We start from the raw sequence: 24,620 nt of genomic DNA, 5'->3' as shown, positions 1-24,620 counted from the left end.
CAAAATCATTTAAGACTGAAACCCACTGGTTTGAAAATTCACGTTGACTCTGGGTCACCTAATCGCCTGACAAGGTTCACCAACTAGCAACCAAACACAGAGGAGCCTGTCTATTGTAGTGATGGGCATATTGTTCAGTGTATAATTGGATCATACAGAACCGGTTCAATCCATGATCTTTTCTGAGCCCAGTAGGGTGTTGCAATTGGTGTGATATCATCTAGGCCAAAACAATTTAAAGCAATCAGGATTTAAGTATCTGACTACTGCTATTTGGGTGTTCCCCTTGTAGTGCAAAAGTGTGGAATGAGGTTGTGTCACAGGGTCTAAATAAAAAGAGAGAAAATGTAGCAAGCCAAACCATTGAAAATAGACATATTATTATCAGTGTTAAACCTGCACTGTGATGTCACTATCATTGAATCTTGATAAATGCAGAAACAATCTGGCCGGAAATATTCCATTGGACCTGGGTTGCTATCAACTGCAGCTAAAAACGGCCAAGTCATAAATCACAGTAGCACAGCCCACGAACCAGTGATTAAATGTGAAGATAATAATTGAAAATATATTGTACATCACATGTGTGGAGCAAAATGCAGTGCTATTTAATAGTGATTTGACTCCAATTTTTGTGATGTGGGGGTAACAATAAATTTTCTTTATGTAATGTCTTTAACACCTCAATACTCTAAAGAGGAGCATTACTAGACAAAAATTGACAGAGTCGAAAAAGGGGTCATTAGGGCTGGTGACCAAAGGGCAGAGTTTTGATGCCGGAGGTCGATTGGCTTTCATTATCTTTGCTTTTGTTAAAATTCAGCGACATTGATGAATCTTGCAAGTGCCCCTTTATTCACCAACTCTAGGCCTATAAGGCAAGTGTGTGTGCAATTGAATGGTTTGCTGGACCATTTCATAGGGTATTAAGAGTCAAAAGTTTACCACAGGAAATGTCAGACATGTTGACAGGTTTGAGGAGGATCGTGAAATATTTAGTTTTAAAACATAACTGGGGTCTTAAGAAAATTGTCGGCTCTCAGGATTATTTATTACTTCTATCGAATTTGGTTTCAGTTCTTATCATTTGTGAGATTGAAGCTCTTAATTTCTGGACCTAAAGGCCTGAACTGTTTGACCTTCAATTCCTCATTGCTCATAGTGCCTTAGAAATATTTATCAGAAGTCAGATGTCTTAAAGAAGCTTGTAATAGGTGCCTTATCTCTAGTGGAAAGCTTGTTAGCAAAAAGCCCAGGTGTTTAGCAGTTCAGGCATAAACAATTGGTGAACAGACCCTTCAATGGCCTTTGGGTTAGAGACAAGGTCAGTGCAAGTTATTGTGGTCCCATATCATCGAACTATGAACTCCAGTCCAAAATTAAAAGTATTAGACTTAAAACTAGTAGCTAAATCAACAAAATGCCCCTTACATACAACATATTTGTCCAAATAGGAAAGCTGTGAAGTAAATAACTACCAAGATCAATTCATAGAAGGAACTAACAGTTGCACACCTCATTATGATCCATAGGTATGCAAGATATTGCTCAATACTAGTTTGAAAATTGGGTTGAAACATTCACTAACTTTGCAAGCTCTGCACGTGAGGTGATCCATGGTCATCTTCAGTACAAAAAGGTTTTGTAACAAGAAATGCTGGAAATAGTCAACAGGTCAGGCAGTGTCTGTGAAACAGCCGACCTTCCTGGACTTGAAAAAAGGTCCTGGACTTGAAGCATTAACTGTTTAATTTTTAACAGATGATGACTGGCCTGCTGAATATTTCCAGCATCTTCCGGTTTTCTTTCAAACTCTGGCAGCCTAAACTCAGCTTCTCCTCATCAGAGTGGAGGGAAGACTACAGCAATTTCAGAGTAACTAATGCTGTATTCAACTCTAGCCTGAAGAAGGATTTGGATAATGTTAGTAGTTGGTATAGCACACTCCCACCAATCTCAACTCTGCGCCCCCATGTTTCATTTGGTCGTATATAATTAAATATTAAGCCTTCCAAGGCTGAATAGACCTCTGCATTCTCTGTCCAAGCACACAGCTAAAAGCCAGTGTTTGACTAGGCACCAGTGGAACCATAGCCATACAAAAGTCAATGTCCTCAAATAACAATAGCTGAAGAAATATTGGAGGGATGACAGGCTGCGGTTTAGTGATCGGATTAGCGGGCAAGTGAAGAGTTGAGTGGTATCAGCTACATATCACACACCACGCCTACAGGTCTGAAAATGGTGACTGTTGTTCGACATGTTAAGATTATAAAATCATGTATTTGTTAGATTATTATTTTATGCAGTGCTATGAATATATTGTGTCATAGCCAGCAGTAAAGATATAATAAATATCCACAAAATAATGGGGAAACTCAGTTACTTATGAGCACAGAAGGCATGAGGGAATTAAACTCAGTTTGATGTGAGAAGATACTCATTATATTCTATGTGCAACCCCCTGACATATCCTTTATATATTTGTAAAAGAAAATGATGACATGTCTTTATACAAGAGGAATGTGGTTGTGAGTCACTGCAAAGAGATAGCAATTAAATTGTAATGATGACTTTGCATTTCTCTCCATGCTCTAACAGGGTCCAGTGATTTGATGCAGCATTTGGCACTTATTGCACTTAAACTACTGCCAAATTATCATGAGATGCATGGAATTTCTCAGACAGAGAGATGTGATTCGTTTGGTGGTCAGAGTCAATCTAACTGCTAATTACTGCAGCAAATCATTTGCCCCTTATCAATAGCTAAAGTTAACATTTCCTGCTGTTTCTCACTTTTAAATTGACATTTATGCTGCCATTGTGTATGAGTTCATTCATGAATTTTCCTTAACATCTCATGAATTTTTTTCATTTTTTCTTTGTTTCAGTTGGTCCATTCAGTAAGTATTCATTTCATCTCATTTACTTACTGTTGCATGCTGGGTTAGGTGGAGATTGTGAAGGATTGATTTTCATTTGAAGCGTGCCCTTAGCTTTTCACTGAAAGAAAGCTCCATGCAAAGGGTTTTGAATGCACAGAATAGTCAAGATTCAATTCCTTGGGAAAGAAGTGTCATTTTACCATAAATTCATCCACATTTACATGAGACCAGCCATTAACTCATCTGGAGAGGCTTTAAGTATTTGGGTCGCTTGTTGATGATGTCACAGTGCTTGTTGCTATGTGGTGAAGTACATGGGTCACCAAAATCACCAAAACTGGTATCTTTTCAACAGACAAAATTTCATTACCAGCATGTAAAACAGTTTTCTATCACAAGCAATTGGGAAAAAAAAATATATTATCAGGACAAATACAGCTGTAGAAGTTCCATGTACATCACTTAGCAGGAGTGGTGGTATAAGCACCTGTGACAGTTTGTATGCCATGTGACTTCACCTACAAATATGAGATTGACAATATGAACAACAATTTTGTGTCAATTCAGATAACGAGATAATGCATCTAGTTTTGCTGTGTGAAAATAGATGACATTCAATGTTCTTTTCCTTTTAGGAAATATATTTAAAGAGCAAGCACAATCATCAGCTCTGTAAATGGGTCTTGGTTGGAATTGATTGGCCTCCTTTGCCACGTTGTGCGTTGCAGGCTTTAGCATCACCAGCGTGTAGTTCTGGTCAAGCAGGACTGGACGTGTTATGATGGCATCATCCCATCACCAACCACTCTTTATTGTCAAACAATATCTGTCAAAAGCGTTATCAGCTCAGGCATGGTCAGCAGCTGGGAGCATCAGTCACTGTCAACAGCGGAGACATAATTGAGAAGAGAAGGAAAGCAAAGAAAGGATATAAAATAAAACTGGAGAACATGGTGATTAGTGAAAACTTTTATTGATACTAGACAGGATATGCTGTCTAACTGAACTGTGTCAAAATGGCATGCTCAAAACATTAATGAGTGAGTCTCTGTTGGAAACAGGCTGGGATGGATCCAAAAATAAACTAGTGTGTTATCTGTCTAGCATCTAAAATCAGGCCGGAAATGTACTCAACTGGGGGAAGCTGGATTAAATACTTAAAGGGGCCATGCCATTAGAAAAATCACATCAGGCATTTCTGTTAACAAAGCACACTTGCACTAACAAGCGGTATGCTTCATAAAAGGAAATCTGATAGTGAATAGATCAAGGCAGTGGAACAGATAAACGTTTGCAAGTGCTCATGGTCTGAAATAAAATGAGAATAAGCAATAAATGTTCAGCACAATTGTCAATGTGTATAAAAATAAGACAGTTTTAATGTTTTGGGTATAATTCTTTCTCAAAGCTGTTATTGCTCTTCACAGACCTGCTGCTGTGTTTTGCAGCATCTTTTGTTTCATATCCTTTACTGTTTTTGTAAAAGGATATATCTGCCTCCGATAATCAGCATTGTAAATTTGATCATGACCAATGGCAAATTTAGACCTGTTAGAGAACTTCATAATGTGTCTAATTAATACCTCTGACTTTAATAAGGTTTGAGGTGGGGTGTATGGGATGGGGTGAGCTTCTCTGGGAAAGAGGGAAACCTCTTGACTAGATGAAGGATTGTCCACTGAATTGTGGAAGTGGGTTTTCTGATGGAATGGCTGGACAACCATGGTAATGTTTTCTTTGGAGAATTATTCCTCTCTCCACCCCCCCCCCCACCCCACCCCACCCCACCCCACAGCCTGCTTCATTCTTCCAAACAAAAGGGCCAGAGTGGAGGGTGAAGGAAGGAGAGACTTGGAATTAGAATGAACCTTTTCATTGGCCCTTGTGCTCTCTTTAAAATTTACTATCAAGCAACAATACTGCGGAAGAAAAGAGTCAACTATGAATTGATTTAAAGTCATTCAGTTATATTTCAGTCTGACTTGGTTCTAATTAGCAGTGCTGAATAGGAACATCCAAACCATCTTGAAGTTCTTTTATCCTGATTAATGAGCTTCATAGCACATCTATGCATTTCTGTGAGTGTGAAACATTACCACAGATTTTCATATTGTTGGCACGTTAAAGGTGGCGGATGAACTCCAGATGCAGGTCTTGCTTGGCAAGCATGGTAGGTTCATGTGGAAAATTGCACCATTACAGTCAAATTATCAGGGCATGGAACAGTGGTTTTCAAACTTCTTGCACTGGCAACCCCACCCTCCACCCTACAGAGCAAGTCCCCCACCTAGCAACAAATCGCATCCCAGCAACAAGGCTGCGCACAGGACTTAAATGCTCTTCTTTTGGATATTTACAGCTGTATTGTGGCTGAAGAAGTCCAGCCAACACCATCCTTGCACCAAAGTCAACCTCAGCCTCTTATCCAATGGTAAAACGGCTGAACATTTCACCCCTGTACTTGCACACAGCGTAAAATATCAGAATGATCTCCCAGCATTGGGTCTACTAGCCACAAGCAGGCAAGAACTGCTCAGGAGGCAGTCTCGTCTACTCTGCCCCACACCCACTCTGCCAGCCTCATGATCTGACCACCTCCATGTGCAAAACGCCTTCAATACAGATTGCAACAGCCGATACGAAACCATCCTTACAAGTAGTGTCCAGGAGCGATGCTGTGTCATACGTTTAGCTTATGTAACAACTACATATTACGATGCAAAAGTAATGTTTTAAGATAGATGGACTAGATGTGCAATTGCAGCATTAGGAGTCTCCAAAATCCTTTAGCTGCAGATGATGCCAGATTCATCTAGAATGCTGGCTGAGCTTTATCGCTAAGTATTTAGGTCCATCCGCCTATACAGCAGGAAGAAAGTAAAAGACTTGGAAATGGTTGAGGGAAAGTTTACCAGAACGGTAACTAGGGTTTGTGGACTTCCAGTTGCGTGAAATGAGAGAGGGGCTGAGGTTGTTCTTTTTGAAATTGAGAAGGTTAAGGTTTAATTGTTCCATTCACAATTTTGAAATATGAGTTAAGTGTGAAGTCTACACTGGCAGGGCCTGGTTATGATTTCAGTGGCTGCAGATTTAAAGCACCTGGAGTGATGAGGATAATTTTGGGCAGCGAGTTGTTATAAAGTAGAATGCATTCATTATTAAAAGCAGCATTTCCTGTTCAGTCTCTATCAACAGCGAGCTTCAATATGCTGAGCCTGACAGAGCTCCTTCAATATAATTTCAGCGTCCAAAGACTATGGATGCAAAACAAGCAGGGATTTACAAAATAGAAGCAGAGTCCAGTTGGAAAAGGAACTTAAGCAGGATAAAGCAGTGGAGTGAGCCAAATTTTCACAGAACTGCACAAGCAAAGAGGGCAAATGGCCTCCAACTAAGCTATAAGAATCAATGATTTCTTGGAATAAGAACTGTGGTCTACAGAATGTATCTGTTTACTGCTCTTGTGTGGGAGCTATGAAAGCTGATTTGTTTCCAAACTGGTGTCTGGTTTAACATGTAAATACAGTGGGATTCTCACTGACTATCATATCGGGAGTCATTTTTAGGGGTTGTAGCACCTATTTGGAGTGAATGGAGAAGGTGAATTATGACGTCAATCACTCAGATTTGAGATCAGTGTTATAGCTGGCATAGTATATTGCACAAAGTATTACAGTCAGAGGTGCCAGGTGTTGAAGGAGTTTATCTTGAACAAAAGGCTTCTGTCATGACAGGTTGCTCAAAACCATGAGTGTTTTTGCAGCTGTCTCCCTGATATGACAGGAGGAGCAGAAGAGTCTCTACTGACTGAAGAGAAGATGAGGAGAAGGATCCTCAGCAAACATCTCCGTCTTGAGCAATCCCACTTGACCCATGAAGAACAGTACGTGAAGATCTTGGGCTTTAGTGAGGATGTCCTCAGGAAAACCCACCACCTGCTCCACCAACTACTCTGACTGCGTGGCAGAGCAAGGATCTTTCATCACTGGCTCCAAAGGAGCAAATGGCAGTCAGTTTGAGGCACTGGGCTCCTTCCAAGCTGTAGCTAGAGAAATCAGAACTTTGCCTCCGCTGTTCCAGACGGAAGGCCACACATGCCCTCTATTCTAAGAGAGCAGAGATCTTGACAGAGAGCAGCCGAGGGACCAAGCACATGTTGCCAGGTTTACGGATTTTCCTGTTGTATCAGGTATCGCTTGCACATTGCACTGAGATACTTCAAGATCGATGTAGGGAGTTACCTCAATGACAAGATTTAATTCTCCCTGTGTCCATCTCATACACAGCCTTATGCAGATAAGTGCCTTCCGCATTCATTATGCTTTAATTCGGCAGTGCTTCAGTGTTTCATTTGTACTTGAACATTCATGACAAGTAAATGATGAATACTTGGCAAAATCTTCTCATGCCTTTGCCCGGCTGACATAGAAATTGGGTCAGATGCTTTGGGGTGCCTTTGGCTGCAAGTATCTGGTCAAATTTCAGGAGTAGTATGATTCCACATGAAAATGAGTCCTAAGTAACCCTGAAATGGAAACGTGCTAACTGAATGAATTCCTAAACTCATTCTGCCTCAATCTCGCATTCAGTAACCCCCAGTGCTATTTGTGGCTCATTGTTCTGCTGCCTCTGTTTTCCTAGTGTTTCCCTGTTAAAGCCCACACATCTCAAGATGCCGTTAGCTGCAAAGGGAGAGGGATAATTAGTAGGCCAGCAAAAAAATATCCGTCTCAGTCCCACATATGCACTCACTCAGGTTTATTGTTAACATTTGGAGATTAACATCTGGATTATCTTTCCAGGAAGCAGCTGGCAGCCTTGTGGAAGAATTCTCAGCAAGGCCTTTTGTGTGTGAATCAGTTCAAAAGAGTACACAGGAAAAGCTAATTCAAAGTCTGATAGAAGAATAGTGTGTCTTTCCTACTGGAATCTTGCTCGTACTAATCTCCAAGAGGAATTTTCATTCCCACATTTCTGTTTCTGTGAACATTTCCACTTCAGAACTTTGATCTTGGTTGCCTTTCTTTCTGCCTTCATTATCTCAAGAGTTCCATTTATTCTGTGGATATAATCAATGTTCACCAGGTCATAGCCTGGTCCATTCCCTCATTAATGAGAGAAAGGGCAGGCATGTTTATGTCGCACCTCATGTCATCTCAGGATGTCCCAAAATGCTTCTCTGTCTTTAATAAGCATTGGAAATGTGTGCCTGTGGTTCAAGAACAATATGTGCTTAGCAAGATCTGCCCAATAGGCACTAAGGTAAATGGCAAAGATGGCCACCAAATGATAACTGCTGGGTAATATTCTTTCCTTGTTTTCATGAGATCTTGTATATCTTGTTAATCTCCAAATGTTAACAATAAACCTGAGTGAGTGCATATGTGGGACTGAGACGGATATTTTTTGCTGGCCTACTAATTATCCCTCTCCCTTTGCATTGGAAGAATTATATGTACTGATTAAATCCCTGAGCGGGCAGTATTCCAGCAAGGTATAGTGTTAAGTCACAACTAAAATGAGGCTTAGGCCTAATTTGTGAGGACTCAGAACTAAATATCATTACCACTGAGCCAAGGGAGATGCCCTAAACTTGGATGGCCCAGTGGTTAGTACTCCTGCCTCATGGCTCCAATGACCAGGGTTCAATCCTAGAGTAGTTTGCACTTTCTCTCTCTGGAAGTCTGGATGCACTTTACTGCTACCGCAAAACAACAAATTTCATTTTGTATCAGTGATAATAAACCAGATTCTGATTCTGATTCCAAGTGCTGTTGTTTTCTCTCATATCTCAGGCAGGTGCTGGTCGGTTATTTGGATATTGTAAAATTATGCCTTACTGTAGGAAGAGAGAGAATAAGTTGCAGGGTCTTGGAGTGGGGCTTAGAAAACAGTGAATGGAACTGATTGTTGAGTGTTGGCCTTGACCCTGTGGGCCAAATGGCCTTCCTCTGTGTCATAGTCACTCAAAGTAGTGGTGGAAGAACCTTCTGATATTCATGTCCTGTAGACAAAACAGCATACTTTTCCCCTTCAGAGGGCACAAATAATTAACACTAAAGAGTTGTCCTGGAACCAAGTGATGTTCAGGAAGCGCTCTAAATTTCTCATGAATGTTTGCAGTATGTTTTTCCTTACTGAGGGGTGAAGAATCAGGAATCGCACAATCAGAATAAAGGGTAAACTCTTTAGGACTGAGATGAGGAGAGATTTCTTTTCAAAAAGTGTACAATCTTTGAAATTCTCAATACTGGAAGGCTGTGGAGTCTCAGGTGGCATTCATGAAAAACCAAGATTTCTGAATATAAAGGGAATTAAGATTCTGGGTGCCGTGCAGGAAAATTGCGTTGCGATTGAAAACCTTGATGCAAAGCTGACCTACTCCTGCTCCTATATCAGTGTACTAGGAATTAACTAAAAAGAAAGAGAAACCAAAAAGAAAATAAACCGTTGATCTGCATTGAGGATTGGTGACATTGTGAGAGGTTTGTGCTGAAAGCATTGGCCATTGCAATGTAAACATAATGGACTGCACGTAAAACACTCAGCCCAGCAGGGCAGAAAGAAGGTCATGATCTCTGGCATATTTCTCCAATATCCAGTAATTTTCTCCCCCCCCCATCCCCCACTACTCTCTTATTTTCATTCCTCATTCTGGTTACCCTCTCACCCCTTTTCTTCTCCATCCCTGTCCATCACTTCCCTCTGGTTCCCTTCCTCCTTCACTTTCTCCTATGGTTCAATATCCTCTCCTATCAGACTCCATCTTCTTCACACCTTTATCTCTTCCACCTATCGCCTCCCAATTTTTTACTTGATCCCTGCCTCGCTCACCCATCCACCTTCCCCCTCACCTTGTACCACCCATCACCTGCCAGCTTGCACTCCCACATCCCCCTCCCTAGTTATTCAGGCTTCCGCCCTTTTCCTTTACAATCCTGATGAAGGATCTCAGACCAAAGCATTGGCTGGCTATTCCCCTCTATAGATGCTGCCTGACCTGCTGAGTCCTCCAGCATTTTGTGAGTGTTGCTCAAGATTTCCAGCATCTGCAAAATCTATTCTGTTTATGATCTCCAGCTTATCTCTGTGTTGAAAAACAGAGTTGAGCTGGAGAAATAGAGACTAGCTGGCCCTTAAGTAGGGAACAACACACACAAAATGCTGGTGGAACACAGCAGGCCAGGCAGCATCTATAGGGAGAAGCGCTGTCGACGTTTCGGGCCGAGACCCTTCATCAGGACTAACCGAAAGGAAAGATAGTAAGAGGGTGTCATTTGGCAAACATTGAGGCCCACTTCTTTCAATCATGCCAATATTCTTGTTTTTACACAGGGCAGAGTCAGCATACTCAGACATGAGCTAGGACAAAACAAGTGTGACTTCGGACACCAGGCAGAGAGAGGGACTGCTTCAAGAATTTAGTAGGTGCTTGGAAGCTGGTCCCAAGGGTCTCTCCTCCAGCTGAAGTGGAGTGCATAATTGTAATAGGGACAGGAGGGAAAAAATGAAAGTGGGAGTGGGGGCTGCAGTGAATAATGCCACTAAACTGCAGTACTTATAAGCAGCGAAATCCTGACCTTTCAAAGCTCAGTCTGCTGGAGTGTTTATCCTAAAAGATTCAATCTGCTTTGACAGCCCTGTCTGAATTCAAAGGGCATTCCTCCATGTATCACCTTAATTTCCTGTAGCCCATATTCTAATCTTCCTTATCATACTGTTTTCATCTTTGACCAGAAATTAGAGTTTCTTTTTGTCATTCTAGCTCTTTTTTTACTCCTTTGAAGTGGAGATGGCTGCATGACAGATATGACCATTGATTATCAGAGATTCTAATCTCCAAAATTGGCTTCTCATTAGCACCTTGCCAGAATGGGAGGTGTTCCTAACATATCATAGGAGAAAGAGAAGGAGGGGCACCAGATGGTGATTGGCAGATGAGGAGAGTGGGGAATAGAAGACGAAGGAAGGGGGAGTGAAAAATATTACCAGAAGGAGAAATTGATGTTCATGTCATCAGGTTGGAGACTACCTGGACAAAATTTGAGGTGTTGCTCTGCCACTCTGAAAGTGGCCTCATCGTGGCAAAAGAGAAGGCCAGGGACCAACATGTCAGAACAGGAATGAGAATAGGATTAGAATGGTTGGCCACCAGGAATTTCTCTTTTGGCTGGTGGAGTGGAGGTGCTCAAAAAAATGGTCCCACAATTTCCGTCGGGTCTCAGCAATGTAGAGAAGGTTGCTTCAGGAGCACCAGATGCAATAGGCAACCCCGAGAGATTCACAGGTGAAATGTTGCCTCACCTGAAGGGTCTTGGCCTGAAACCTTGACTGCTGATTCACTTCTGTAGATGCTGCCTGACCTTGAAGCTTGTTGATTAGTATTGAGGGGATGGTGGTGTTGAATGCTGAGCTGTAATCAATAAACAGCAGCCTGGTGTAGGTATTGCTGTTGTCCAGGTGTGCAAAGCTGAGTGGAGAGCCAGTGAGATTGCATCCGCCGTACACCTGTTGTGGCGATACGCAAATTGCAGGGGGTCCAGGTCCTTCATTGGGCGGAAGTTAATTCTGGCCATGACCAACCCCTCAAAGCACTTTGTCACAGTAGATGTCAGTGTAACTGGGCGATAGTGATCGAAATCACACATCCTGCTCTTCTTGGGCACTAGTACGATTGATGTCCTTGAAATAGGTGGGAATCTCCGACTGCAGCAGTGAGAGATTGAAGGTGTCCTCGAACACACCCGCTAGTTGGTTGCCACAGGTTTTCAGTGCTCTGCTAGGTCCAACATTAGGGCATGTTGCCTTGAGAGGGTTCACCCTCTTGAAAGATGTTCTGACGCCAGCCTCTGAGACAGAGATCACAAGGGCTCCAGATGCTGCAGGGATTCACACAGGGCGCACTTTTATTCTCCCTTTCAAAGTGTGCATAAAAAGCGTTGAGCTCATCTGGGAGTGAAGCTTCACAGCCATTTATGATGTTAGGTTTCCCCTTGTAGAAAGTAATGGCCTGCAAACCCTGATCTGATATCATCTCTAACTTCATCTGGAAGATATTTTAATTTGGTTGAAGGTGTTTGGTGTAACATCTTTGATAGTTCCATACCTTTCTATGCAAGATTGCAAAGGTAAAGTGTGTGCAATTTTTTTCTTGAGCCTTTGAGCATATGAAATTGAGGACGAAGGAAGACCAAGATGTCCCTTCAATATCATTCATTCAAGTCACTCAAGGAAAGGTCCAAGCTCGTCTCCCTTTCTGTTCTGGTATAAATGCTTAGAGAGAGTGAGGCCAACAAAATATATTTTATACGAAGGAAGTTTATTATGCAGTTACACACTGCACTGTAAAATATGAGCGCTAAGAATCAATGCAGCAGGGTACCATTCCAAACACTAACCCCAGTTGAGCTACATACTAAGCAATATGAGATGGTTGCAATTTAAAAACAGCCTCATATAGATTTCAATCAGTCAGGATGCAGAATGCCATCATTTCTCAACTACCTCAGTAGGGGATATAACTTTAAGGCATTTTTGAAATTGATACAATCAGAATGGAAAAGCAAAATGCAGGTGCTGGAAATACGAAATAAAAGTAGAAATATTAAGTGGGTCAGTAAAATCAGTGGAGGAAAAAAAAAGTCAACACTTCTGATCAGAAGCAGAACAAGTCAAGATATCAAACATGTTTACGTTGTAGAGAACAAAGGGAATGTCTGCAATAGGCTGGTAACCAATAAAAATCTCTTGGTCAATATTGATATTCATGTCCAAGGCCAGGTGTTTATGAGGCTGATGTTTCCCTGCTTGTCTCAGTACAGAATTGAATCTGAGGCCTTGTCACTGAGAGTCACGGCATATCGTGCACTAAATCTCCTCGCAGTCATCTGGAGGGGTCGCAAGCCATTTTTCTAGTTAACTGATGTAATCATATTGGACTCCCAACTGCTTGCCACCATCTTTGATATAATTAATCTGCCTAGAAAACTATCAGCAATGTCCTCAGGTACTAATTTAGGCTTCAGGCACCAAGTAAGGCAGGGATGTTAATTGTACTTTGTAACCACACACAGCAATTCGATACCATCTTTCACAGAGAGGGATTTGTTTTGTATTGTGGGAGCAGCATTTTTGAATGCCCAGAGGATTCTGACTCAAGGAGGGACTATCTTCAAATCTATAGCTTCATTAACCCAAGGCCTCGGCTGATCAGCTTCACAATCTAACACCTGACACCGCTATACATCTTCCCTACTCTCATACCCTTTCAACTCTTAGACAGAGATGCTTATTATTAGCCTTGCTCCTTAAACAGATCTAACAATCTGCTCCCTTTCTGTATCAACCAGCAATATTTTTGGATAAACAATCAAAGAGGCAAAGAGATTGTGGACGTTCTTGTGGAACAGACATCAGCTGAGGAAAGGTTGACAGGATCTCAAAGTCATCCACTTTGAATTTCCAAAATAGATGGAAGCTCTTTCTTTTTGTTGACATGAATATCTTTGGTTTAAACAGGAAGGCAAATGAAGTGCGGAATTATTGAATGAAGACAGATTTCAAAGTTTATTTACCATAGAGCAATATATACAAAATTCTGGAGGAACTCAGCAGGTCAGGCAGCATCTATGGAGGGAAGTAAACAGTCAACATTTTGGGCCAAGACCTTTCATTAGAAGTCCTGATGAAGGGTCTCGATCCAAAACGTTGACTGTTTATTTCCCTTTTTAGATGCTGCCTGATTTGCTGAGTTCCTGCAGAATTTTGTATGTGTTCAAGATTGCCAGCATCTGCGGAATTAAAAAAAAATCTTTTTATTAATTTTAAACAAACATAAATGAAACATGAATACAGAGAGTTTGAGAGTACATATCAATAGGTTAAAGTATAAATACAAATAGATGATAATCCATATATAATAACCTGCCAAACTCATAGTAATTACGAAAAATGGAGTAAAGAACCCCCCCCCCCAAAAAAAAGAAAAAAAACTAACCAACATGGGCCATTGCATTATGTCAAATATACACAGTAGCATCAATAACTCTGTACCTCCATCCAAATAATTAAGGATAATAAAAGTACGGTTTAGGAAAAGTCAGTTTAGCTCATGAAAACGTTGAATAAATGGTCTCCAAGTTTCTTCAAATTTAACTGAAGGGTCAAAGACAACACTTCTAATTTTTTGTAAACTCAAACAAGAAACAGTTGGAGAAATGCGGGATCTATCATGTTTACACACTCTACAGAATTTCTCTTGGAGTATAAATGCTGCAGTTCAAAGGAATAAATGTGTTGCTGCAGTCATTGTGGTAGTGCGATTTTTCCCAATTACCGCACCCACTTTTCCTTGTGGTTACTCAAGTGAGTTTGCAGTTGCCTCTTCGTGGGCAGTTTCTCAGGACTGATCATGACTTGCTTCCACTCCAGTTTTCTGGATACTGAGGTGACAATGTGGGAACTACGTACTCTTTCACACATGGGGCAGGAAGTAGTCTGTAGGTCATTGCTGTCTGCACCACTTATTCAGGACGATGAGTGCTCCTGATGATGGTCTAGATGTTCTAAGCATCATCCTCACTGTTTCTTTTCCACTTTGAATGGTTAAGGGCCAGAGATTCTCAGCAGTTCATGAGAATGTTGTTTTTTTTCCAGAGGCTTTGAGTGCATTCTTCCATCTTTTCCCATGGCCTCCTGGTGATCTCCTCCCTTGCCAGCTCTCAGAGTAGTGTTAATTTTGTGACTGATGTCAGGCAGGCGAATGATATGTCCTGCCCAATGGAACTCGCTGATTGTAACTAAGAGCCCAATGCCAGAGCTGTTAGCCTAGAGTGGTTTTTATATCTTTCCCGTACTCTTGGAGGATTTTATGAAGACTGTTGATAGTGTTTTTCCAAAGCCATTAGCCACAGATGCAGATAGGAGTGAGCAATTAGGTCACTTAATCTATTTATTTATCTGTCTATCTATCTTTTGTTTATCATTTATTTATCTATTTATTGCAGGGGTTCCTAACCATTTTAACTCGTGGACCCCTACCATTAACAGAGGGCTCCGTGGACTCCAAGTTGGGAACCCCTGGTTTATTGTTCAGAGATACAACATGGTATAACAGGCCTTTAGCTCAATGGTCTCATACAAACCCATGTGACCAATTAACCTACGAACCCATACGTCTTTGGACTGTGGGAGGAAACTGGAGCACCGGGAGGAAACCCATACAGTGTGTTAAGCTGCCCTTCATAATTCACTGAGTAATATTTAAAGAAGTGTGATGTGCCGTGTCATCTGACTAGCAACATTCAAAGAGGAATGATAACCCACTCTGTCAAACAGAGACAGAGTTATTTGAGTAGTGGGCAGAGGAGGTCAGATTCAGGCTGTTGATGCTAAAAGTCAACTGTGCGTCCACATTTGAATACTTGGTGAAGAAGGGAGGTGTCCCAAGCAGGAAGCTCCACATGACCCAATAGACATTGTCTTTGACCTTCTGGCCTTCCTGATAGCTGGCAAATTGCTTTTCATCAGGCTGTGAAAGCTGCCATGAATTCCCCACTTCCCCCCACATTAAAATATAATCAGAACCTGACTGATGTGATTGATTAATCCCTCAGCTACATTAAGTATGCGTTTCAGTCTCACGTAGAACCCAGTAAGTGAAGGTCACAGCAAGCGGGTAGCCGAGAGGCTCACTTTTATTACCCATCTGGTTTCCACAGGGCAGGCCTTGTTACAATTAACTGTTCAATGTCTGAGAATGTCTGCCTGTACATCTGTCCATGCACATGTCGGTGTGCCAATTTTTATATCTGTCTCTTAGTCCATCTTTCTCTGACTTAGTACTGTATGTTCCGTTCCGTGCTGATGAATGCCTCTCTGTATGTGTCTGTCACTCTGTGTGTGCACATGTGTTTATGTCTGGTGCAGCTCAAAGTCCTAAAGAGGAACTCCATAAACAGGCTCAAATTGTCACCATCAGCTGCTAGTTTCTGTTAGTAAATCGATTCACATTTAATGCACTCTGGAGGCAACCCTTTCAAAAGCAGAAAAGTAAAGCACACCAATAGTAAAGAGTCCATATCTGCAACTGAGAAGTGTATCCACTATTCTAAGCCTGGTCATCCCATGACCCACTGCTATGATGAAGCACATTCACCTCCGTATCTGAGGTACTGGACTCAAATGCTGCTTTAGATTCTGCAGCACAAATCCTGGGCCAATTCCCCTGTGAGATAGTGAGGGGCTGACACTGCCAGAAGTCTTTTGAATAAGAAGGCATCGCTTGCTCTCTCAGGTGGACATAAAAGGTCCCAGAAGAGTATTTGAAAAAGGTCAGGTTGCCTTGGCTCATGTTTCTCTCTTAATCACCAGCATAAAACAAGTTAGCTGGTCGTTTACACGAGGCTGATTGTGGGAGCTTTCTGTACATAAATATGCCTTTCTATTTCCTAAATAACTAAACTAACTATATTTCAAAATAACTTTGTTGATCATAAAGTTGGGCTGTTCTGAGATTGTGATAAATCCTGTACAGAGAATGTTTGTTCGTTATCTGCTTTCCCTTTCACAAGGTGAAGATCGCAAGATCACTGACAGGGCATGAGCCAAGTTGTGGTCAGAACCTGCTTCTGAGCCTCTGGCCTTCATTTTAAGATAATTAACTTGGCGTAAGCACCTTAATGTGATGTAGCTTTAAAGACCCTTTCTCAGTAAACTTCTGCTGTTGAGTTGATGGATTGAGCCTTCTTCCTTCAAGAATGTCTCTCAGGAGCAGGCTCCTGACCACTGGCTGCCTGTCCTGCTGTTTGCTTTCACCAGACACTTATAACCAGCTCCAAAGTTATATGCTCAGGGTATGCCAGATGTCAATATCTTTCAGCAACTTTTACTCATGGTAGCACAGCACACTCAAAGCTGCATTGTTCTTCTGCTGTATTTACTGTGACAGGTTCATAAAGGGATCTCCCTCATCTTCTTCATTTATCCCCTTCTCTCTTCTCATTCTGTTCCCCCCCCCCCTTCATTAAGCGTTGGAAGATCAGCACTCCAAGCTGTTAGTGCTTTTAAAATAATTCCTCGGTTCGTAGAAAATTTTAAATTTTTCTCATTTGATGTTAATTTTCTTCATTTTTCTGTGTAGCATCACTGCCAGCACTGCCCTAGTTGGCTCTTTCCTGGGAAATGGTGTGCCCTTGCTGATTGGTCATCACCCAAACGACCTTTCCTCTGCGCGGAGGCTGGATAGTGAATTCGATAAGGTCCTCAGCCTTTCCCCATCGGACATTCACAAGGCACAGCCACGTACACTCGTATTTTGATCTCACAAACACGTGCACACAAACAGACAGGCTAAGTGCAAAACACACGTGCCAATGTACAGACACTTTACACGTCTACACTCTCCATCTCCTGGCACCATTGCACACACTGTTTTTTTTGGTATGTTGTGCAAAAGGACAATATTTTTGCTTTCCTTGAGAAAGCAAAAGGTTTTCCTTTAGAAATTGTGTGTTTATTCCCAGTGTTGTAGATCTTCCAGTGCTGCAAATCTGAAACATAAATTCTGCAATACTCAACAGGCAAGTCAGAATTTGAGAATAGAGGAAAAAAAACAGGTTCTTACAATGAAGCGTGATGGCGGGATACAATCAATCTGGTGGGTTCTCAGGGCCAAACCAAGAGACAGAAAGGGAAATACAGAGGCAATTAGTAACTCAGCAAAAACTCTGGCTAATTTATTGGTCCCTATTGAGTTAATATGCTCATTGCATATTCTGAATTGCAAAGTGATGCATTCGTGGATAATCTAATAACATGAAAAATACAGACTGAAGTGAGCTTTATATCATTCAGCAATTTAATCACGACCACCTTGCTGTAGTTGCTACACCAAGTAATCATTTTGTTACATGTGTTTCTGATTTATGAAAACATGGGCCAAATTCTCTGATAAGATGACTGAGTGTTTTCATCTGGGCAGATGGCATGGAGGGAACATGTCATTAATAAAGGCCACACAATTTTCTGTACATTGATTTAATTGGGTTGAATCTCTGGCAGTGTCTGGGCAGACATGTACTCGTCTCTGTCTTTATGCTTGATGCCTTTCTATCCACACCTCTGCGATGGGTCTACACTTACCTTGATGTGTTTTTAATACACACTCTAAATTTTGGCAGTTTAATACTTTTGTGGTAATATTGGGATTGAATTTGGTATACTGCACCAGAAATGACAAAATGACATCAAAATAAATGGCTACTCATTGTAGACTCCTTCCCCCCCCCCCACCGTTCTTCCCTCTCTCTCTCTCTCTCTCTCTCTCTCTCTCTCTCTCTCTCTCTCTCTCTCTCTCTCTCCTTTTATATATATATATATACACACACACACACACACACTCTCTCTCACTCTCTTCCTCTTCTTCTCCTTCTTCCCCCTTCTTCCTCCCCCCCCTTATTCTCTCTGTTTCTCTCATTCTCTCCTCTCCTTCTCCTCCTTCCCCCTTCCTCCCTTCTCCACCCTCCCTATCCCTCTCTCTCACACACACACGCTGTCTATTGCACTCTCGTGCACACTATCAGGCAAAAGCATAGTTATGTAAATACATACACACCCACATACAAATGGACACCACACATATACAGTCATGAGCACAAATGTGTATATACACACACACACACACACACACTATATACATATATATATCTATATTCCGGTGGGGGGGGGGTCTCCTGCACATTCATTGTAAATTCGTTGAGCCATTTTGTGATCAGTAATTTGCCCCTACACTATCAGGTCATTTGCCCTTTACAGGCCACCCGTCATAAGCAGGCTGCAGCCCAAGTGGACTGATTGACTGGTTGTGCCTGCGTCACATTGGTAAAGCCATGCTGAAATCACCAAGAGACGATCCACATTTAGCTCCCACATAGAAAAATCAGCGTTGTAGGCTCGTGTCACATTTTTATCATGAAATGTTTGAGTAAAATTGTATCTCAAAGACAGGTGTTCATTTAAATCAGTCTTTGGTGCAAATCTGCTGAAGAAGCACTGGGGCATTGATGCCCCGGTAAGCATATGTCAACGTTTAGCAGCATTTGTTGAGTGGAAAAGTTTCAAGGTCAGGGGAGATTCTGTGGTAAATTAAACTTCATTTCTGCATTTTTAATCCATGAAAAAAACAAAAAAAAGTGGAGGTTTACAGTATCCTGGGAGTGATCAGCTGAAGTCTGTACTTTGTTACTGGAGTTCTGTATGTGTAAAGTGATGCTCTTTCCTTCTGTGCTCACTGCAGTGCCTCCGCAGATCATTGTGCGGCCTCGTGACCAGATTGTGGCCCAGGGCCGCTCCGTTACCTTCCTCTGTGAGACCAAGGGAAACCCTCCACCAGCTGTCTTTTGGCAAAAGGAGGGAAGCCAGGTAGGAACTGTACCAGTCGAGTAAGGGGAGCCATATGAACCAAGTAATATGATGTTCCTTACCAGTACAAAGAATCTGAAATGCTTGTGGGAGGAGGGATACTCAGTACTACAGGACAAGCATTTCAGGTGAGAGGTGGAAAGTTTGAATATGTGGGCTATGTTTTTTTTTACACAGTGTGGTAGATACCTGGAACAGACGGCCAGAGGTGCTTTTGGAGGCAAATAAGATAGAGGCCTTTCAGCCCAACTGGTCCCTGCTAACCAAGATACCAATCCAAGTTACTTCCAGTTGCCTGCATTTGGCCCATAACCAACTGTCTTTTAAATGTTGTTACAATAATAGTAACTTTATTTCTATAGCACCTTTCATACATTAAGATGCCGGCTCAAAATACTTTACATAGATTAAAAATAAGTCAATATAGTCATAAAACACACGATAAAATTAAAAACAATAAGTTAAGACAAATATATGGAATAAAATGTAATTGAATTTACCAATTTATATAAAAGTAATCAACAGGCATTAATCAATCTTATAGATAGGCCAATTTTTTTTTTAAAAGGTAGATTTTTCTAAGTGTTTTGTTATATTCCGTAGTACTAGCCTGCTTTTTCTCCATCAGTAGAGTATTCCAGAGTTTTTGGTGGATAAGATCAAAAGGCCGCATTACTGGTCCTTATATGCTTGTCTCTGCCTGATTATTATACCTGCCTCAACCACTTCATCTGACGGGTCATTCCACATACCATCCACTGAGTAAAAAGATTGCCCCTCAAGTTCCTGTTTACTCTTTCCCTCAGACTCACTTGGAGTGGTTTATTGCCATTGGTTTATTGGTCTGGGAAATAGAAAGTATCTGACAGTTGCTGGAGTGGCTGTTCTTTCCAGGCATCTGGTCAGGTAGGTGTTGGTGGGGTGGAAAGGATGCTGGTGGAGGCAGAGAGCTGGCAGTGGGGCAGTTGCTTTCACCATCCTCCACCTCACATGGATGTAATTGATGCCGATCACGTCTGTCTGAGCTGAGAGCATCCGTTCCCAGCACATAGATCCTTTGTTTTGATGAGCACAAAGGAAAAAGACAAATGACATACTTACAAACAGGGCAACTCATCCTGAGAGATTTTCTTTCAGCTGGCAGGCTGTAGAGACCTTTCACAAGATGCTAAGCTTTAGCATGCAGAGACAGATTTCTTAAGCTTTCAAGTGCCTTTCAGGAGTTGCTGGACTTCCACATGAGTGATCCTGTTAAGAACTCAAGCACAGAGAGTGCCTCCGCAAATACTGTCTCACCAAGTGGCTCCTGTAACTGCACGGGCCTAGGCTCCTGAGAGTTGGTCTCTGGGGCTAACTGTTACATCCAGGCAATGAAGATATTATGATGTAAAGCCAGCACAGCTGTTAGAAGTATCCTGTTGCTGTTAATAGGATCATTCCCAAAGGTTGAACAAAGTATTCTTTAAAGAATAAAATTCAAGGTCTTTCACTCACTTTCTCCCAGGAGCCATGGGCAACGGTGCTGCTTATTCACTGTTTCGTAATTAAGAAAATTTACCCTGCTTGTAACTTACAAGACAGGTCTATGGTGTCTTCTAATCCTCCTACACAAGATACCAATGCCACCATAAAGCTATGACAATATATCTATTCTGGATCACAACTTTGTTTGAAGTACAGATGGAATCAATAGCAGTGTGCACTCCTACAGTCAGAATCTAGGAGATCTAGTGCAGATCTGGTGGGGAAAAGATCCATGAAGAGATGAAGGAGGAGATTTATATGAATCCTTGAGGACTGCGGTGCTATGACAGCAAAAAAGGCCATTGAAACTTGCAAAGTGATCTGGACCAACTGGGAAAAATAACAGATGGATTTTAATTCAGACAAGTGTGAGGTGTTGCACTTTGGCAGGGCAAACCAGGTTAAGACTTACACAGTGAATGGTAGGGCGCTGAGATGTGTGATAAAACAAAGGGGCCTAGGAAAACCAGTCCATAAAGAAAGCTTTTGGCACATTGGCCTTCACAAATCAAAGAACTGAGTACAGGAATTAGGATGTTGAAGTTGCATAAGACCTTGGTGAGGCCTAATTTAGAGTATTGTGTACAGTTCTGGTAACCTACCTGCAGGAAATATATCAGATTGGAACAGTACAGAGAAAATTTGCAAGGATGGGGCTGGGAGTTCAGGCCCTGAGTTATAGTGAAAAATTGAATAAGTTAGGCTTTTATTCCTTGGAACATAGGAGAATGAGGGGAGATTTGATAGAGGTATGTAAAATTATGAGTGGTATAGATAGGGTAAATACAAGCAGGCTTCTGCCACTGAGTTTGGGTGAGACAGGAGCTAGAGGTCATAGGTGAAAGGAGATATATTTAAGGGAAATCTAAGGGGAAAATTATGTTTTTGGATGGGCAAATAGAGAGGGATTGAGGTTGAAGGTTCACCTGGAAAAAAAAACAGAACCTCAAACAAAGCCGCAATGGAGGTTCAGTCTAAGTTATAGAGCCATACAGTAATGTTGTACAGTGTAGAGTAGATACAGGCCCTTTCAACCCAGTTTCTCTATGCCAACTAAGATGTCTATCAGAGCGGGTCCCATTTGCCTGCATGCGGAGCATATCCCTCTAAACGTTTTCTATCTATTTATCTGTCAAATGCCTTTTAAACAATGTAATTAGAATTTCCTCTGGCAGCGCACTTCACATACGCACCACCCTTTGTGGAGAAAAAGTGTTAAGCTGCAGTTTAGAAAATAATTTGCTGACAGCGCTTTATCTAGCCAGGTGAGAAATAATTTGCCAATTCCCTTGTCAGTAAGGCTATGTGAGACTACTGCTCCAAATGATTGAGGTTTATTTTATGCACATACTTTATGCCTTAACTATTCTTAAGTCATAGCATTTTGCTGAAGAAGTTATCATTTCTAGAGAAAAATGCATAGTATTATTTTTTCTTGTGAGCTTTGAAATAGGCTGTTTATTGAGAAAGTTGACATTCTGCTGCACAATGAACTCTTTGCTGTGTTATATGCAGCTCACCCCACCTCTGATGCATGGCTGACAGTCATACCAATGAGTAATCACTTAGGAAAATAGGTACCGTACTGTTGTAAAACTTGAGATTTCTTTCTACTTTCAGTGTTAGTCAGACCTGCATCTAGAATATGGGCTTTAGCTAGCTTCTCTTGACCTACTCTGCTTAAACAAAGTCATCCAAAACTTTGCTGCCCCTGTCCTTCCACGTACATTCATCCAATGTTTTGTGTTTCATGACGCATGTTGGCTCCCAGCTAATTCATTGATTTAAAATTCTCATTCTTTTGTTCATTCATTTTTGTTTCCATGGGTTCATCTCTCTATATTACTCATCCCCTCTGAGACTTTAATCCTCCCATGACATTCATTGAGTTGTACAGGATAGTCAACCTGCTTTGTGCATGGAAAATTGTCTCTCCCAAATTTGACTGAGTCTTTTGAAGGAACTAACTAATCTGTGCCAACAAAGTTGCCTATCTGAATTAGTCCCATTCACCTGCCTTTGGCTTCTGTCTTTCTGATCCTTTGGTATCAAATGTACCTGCTTGTACCACTTCTTCCGGCAGCTCATCTCACTTCCCCAGCTCATCTAGATCCTGTTGTAATCTTAAATAACCTTCGTCATTGCATATTTTGATGTCATCCATAAACTTGCCCGCCAAGCCACCTACATTCCAATACAAAATCATCCAGATGATACCAAGTCTACTTTGTGATAAAGAAAGTGAACCCACAACCAATCCACTGGTCAGGGGCCTCCAGTATGAGAAACAACTCTGCGATTGGCTAGGTCACCTTGGATGCCATCTGATTTTACCTTCCAAACCATCCTACCATGCAGGACCTTGCTAAAGGCCTTGTTGATTTCCATGTGGATAATGTCTGATCCCTGCCCTAATAAGTCCTCTTGATTCCTTCAAAAGACTCAGTCAAATTTGGGAGAGACAATTTTCCATGCACAAAGCAGGTTGACTATCCTGAATCTGTGCCTGCCTTTCCAAGTACAGGACGGTACAGCCTCAAATTCCCTCCAGTAACTCGACTACCATTGATGTTACACTCGCTGGCTTGTAGTTTCTTGGCTTGTCCTCGCAGCCCTTCTTAAATTAAGATACAACGTCAGCCACCCTCCAGTCTTTTGGTACTTCATGATGATACAAACATCTTTGCCAGGGCCCCAGTGATTTCTTCCCTGGCTTCTCACTATGTCCTAAGATACACTTGATTTTAAGGCCCCGGGGATTTATCCACTTTTAGGCACATTAAGACTGCCAGCATCTTTCCTTTTGCAATGTATGAAAACTCGTGTTAGAGTCTATGTAAATCCCTGCACTTGGATCTTTCCCTTTGCACCTTTGTCTGGGCCAGATGTTCTAAACCTTAGGACCAAGTAGTCAGCACAGCTTTTGGGAACTCCTGTCTTTGCAGTACTTAAGTGTCTGTCCCTCCAATTATTGGACAGTTTGCACATCCTCCTTGCAGTAAAGACCAGAGAGCAAGAATCTCATAACTATTGGATGAGGACTGAGGCTCCTCTGAAATTATCCTTTGCATCTTTCTACCTGGCTTTGACTGCCTCCTGAAATACTGTGTCCAGGTAATTCTCCCCCTACCTGAGGTGTCTCAGTGTTTGGAACTCATCAACCCTGAGCAGCCTACCCTTGCTACATTTATGATCACTGTCACAACGGGGTCCAACACTTCCCACGCGTTGCAGCTGCAATATATTGCTGACCCAGCCACCTGTTCAAATGAATTAGTTGTGTTTGTTAGTTTAATTAGCTTATATTAGAGCTAAGCTCTTTAAACTTGCAGAAGAACTTGCTCACACTAATATGCCCTGATTTGAAATATTTAACCGATCAGAATAAACTGAGAGAATATCTTTAAAACACCGACACATCACCTACATATGACCTATATGCAGAGTTATTTGGTGGTTGGAGTTGGATTGAGGTCGAGGTAATCTGATGCAGGATCTCAAGGATTGCCCATAAACGTCTGCTGCAACATTGTCTGATTCAAGCTCACCCTCCGAACTCACTTACTCATTACCCCTTGCACCAGAAACATAAATAAACTTCAGAGCTATCTCAGTTATGACTTGTATCTGAAGTCATTTAGGAAGCTTGCAGAGGAATCCTAGAGCCTACATCTTTACCACAACAACTTTAAAATCTATTGACCAATCGACACGAGACAAGAAAGACCCTATTTTAATTTGATAAGTGGTCAGGCGACAGCCTCAGTGCTAGATATGTAACAGCTTTGTCCA

The 24,620-nt window shown here is 41.6% G+C and overlaps 1 protein-coding gene across 2 annotated transcripts in view; it reads left to right on the top strand.

Moving 5' to 3' along the window:
* The window catches only part of robo3 (roundabout, axon guidance receptor, homolog 3 (Drosophila)), a 315,506-nt gene that overhangs the window by 147,049 nt on the left and 143,837 nt on the right, over positions 1–24,620 (top strand). The window contains exons 7-8 of one of the 2 annotated variants that reach the window (XM_059957274.1): positions 2,892–2,903; positions 19,180–19,304. In XM_059957274.1, coding sequence (XP_059813257.1) covers positions 2,892–2,903; positions 19,180–19,304 — 137 coding nt within the window. The remainder of the gene's footprint in view (positions 1–2,891; positions 2,904–19,179; positions 19,305–24,620) is intronic. The other variant, XM_059957275.1, reaches the window with a different exon arrangement.

This window comes from Hypanus sabinus, chromosome X2 (genome assembly GCF_030144855.1).
Source record: "Hypanus sabinus isolate sHypSab1 chromosome X2, sHypSab1.hap1, whole genome shotgun sequence".
Lineage (NCBI taxonomy): Eukaryota > Metazoa > Chordata > Chondrichthyes > Myliobatiformes > Dasyatidae > Hypanus > Hypanus sabinus.
Note: the sequence above shows the minus strand (reverse complement) of the source record. Positions and strands in the feature narration are given on the sequence as shown.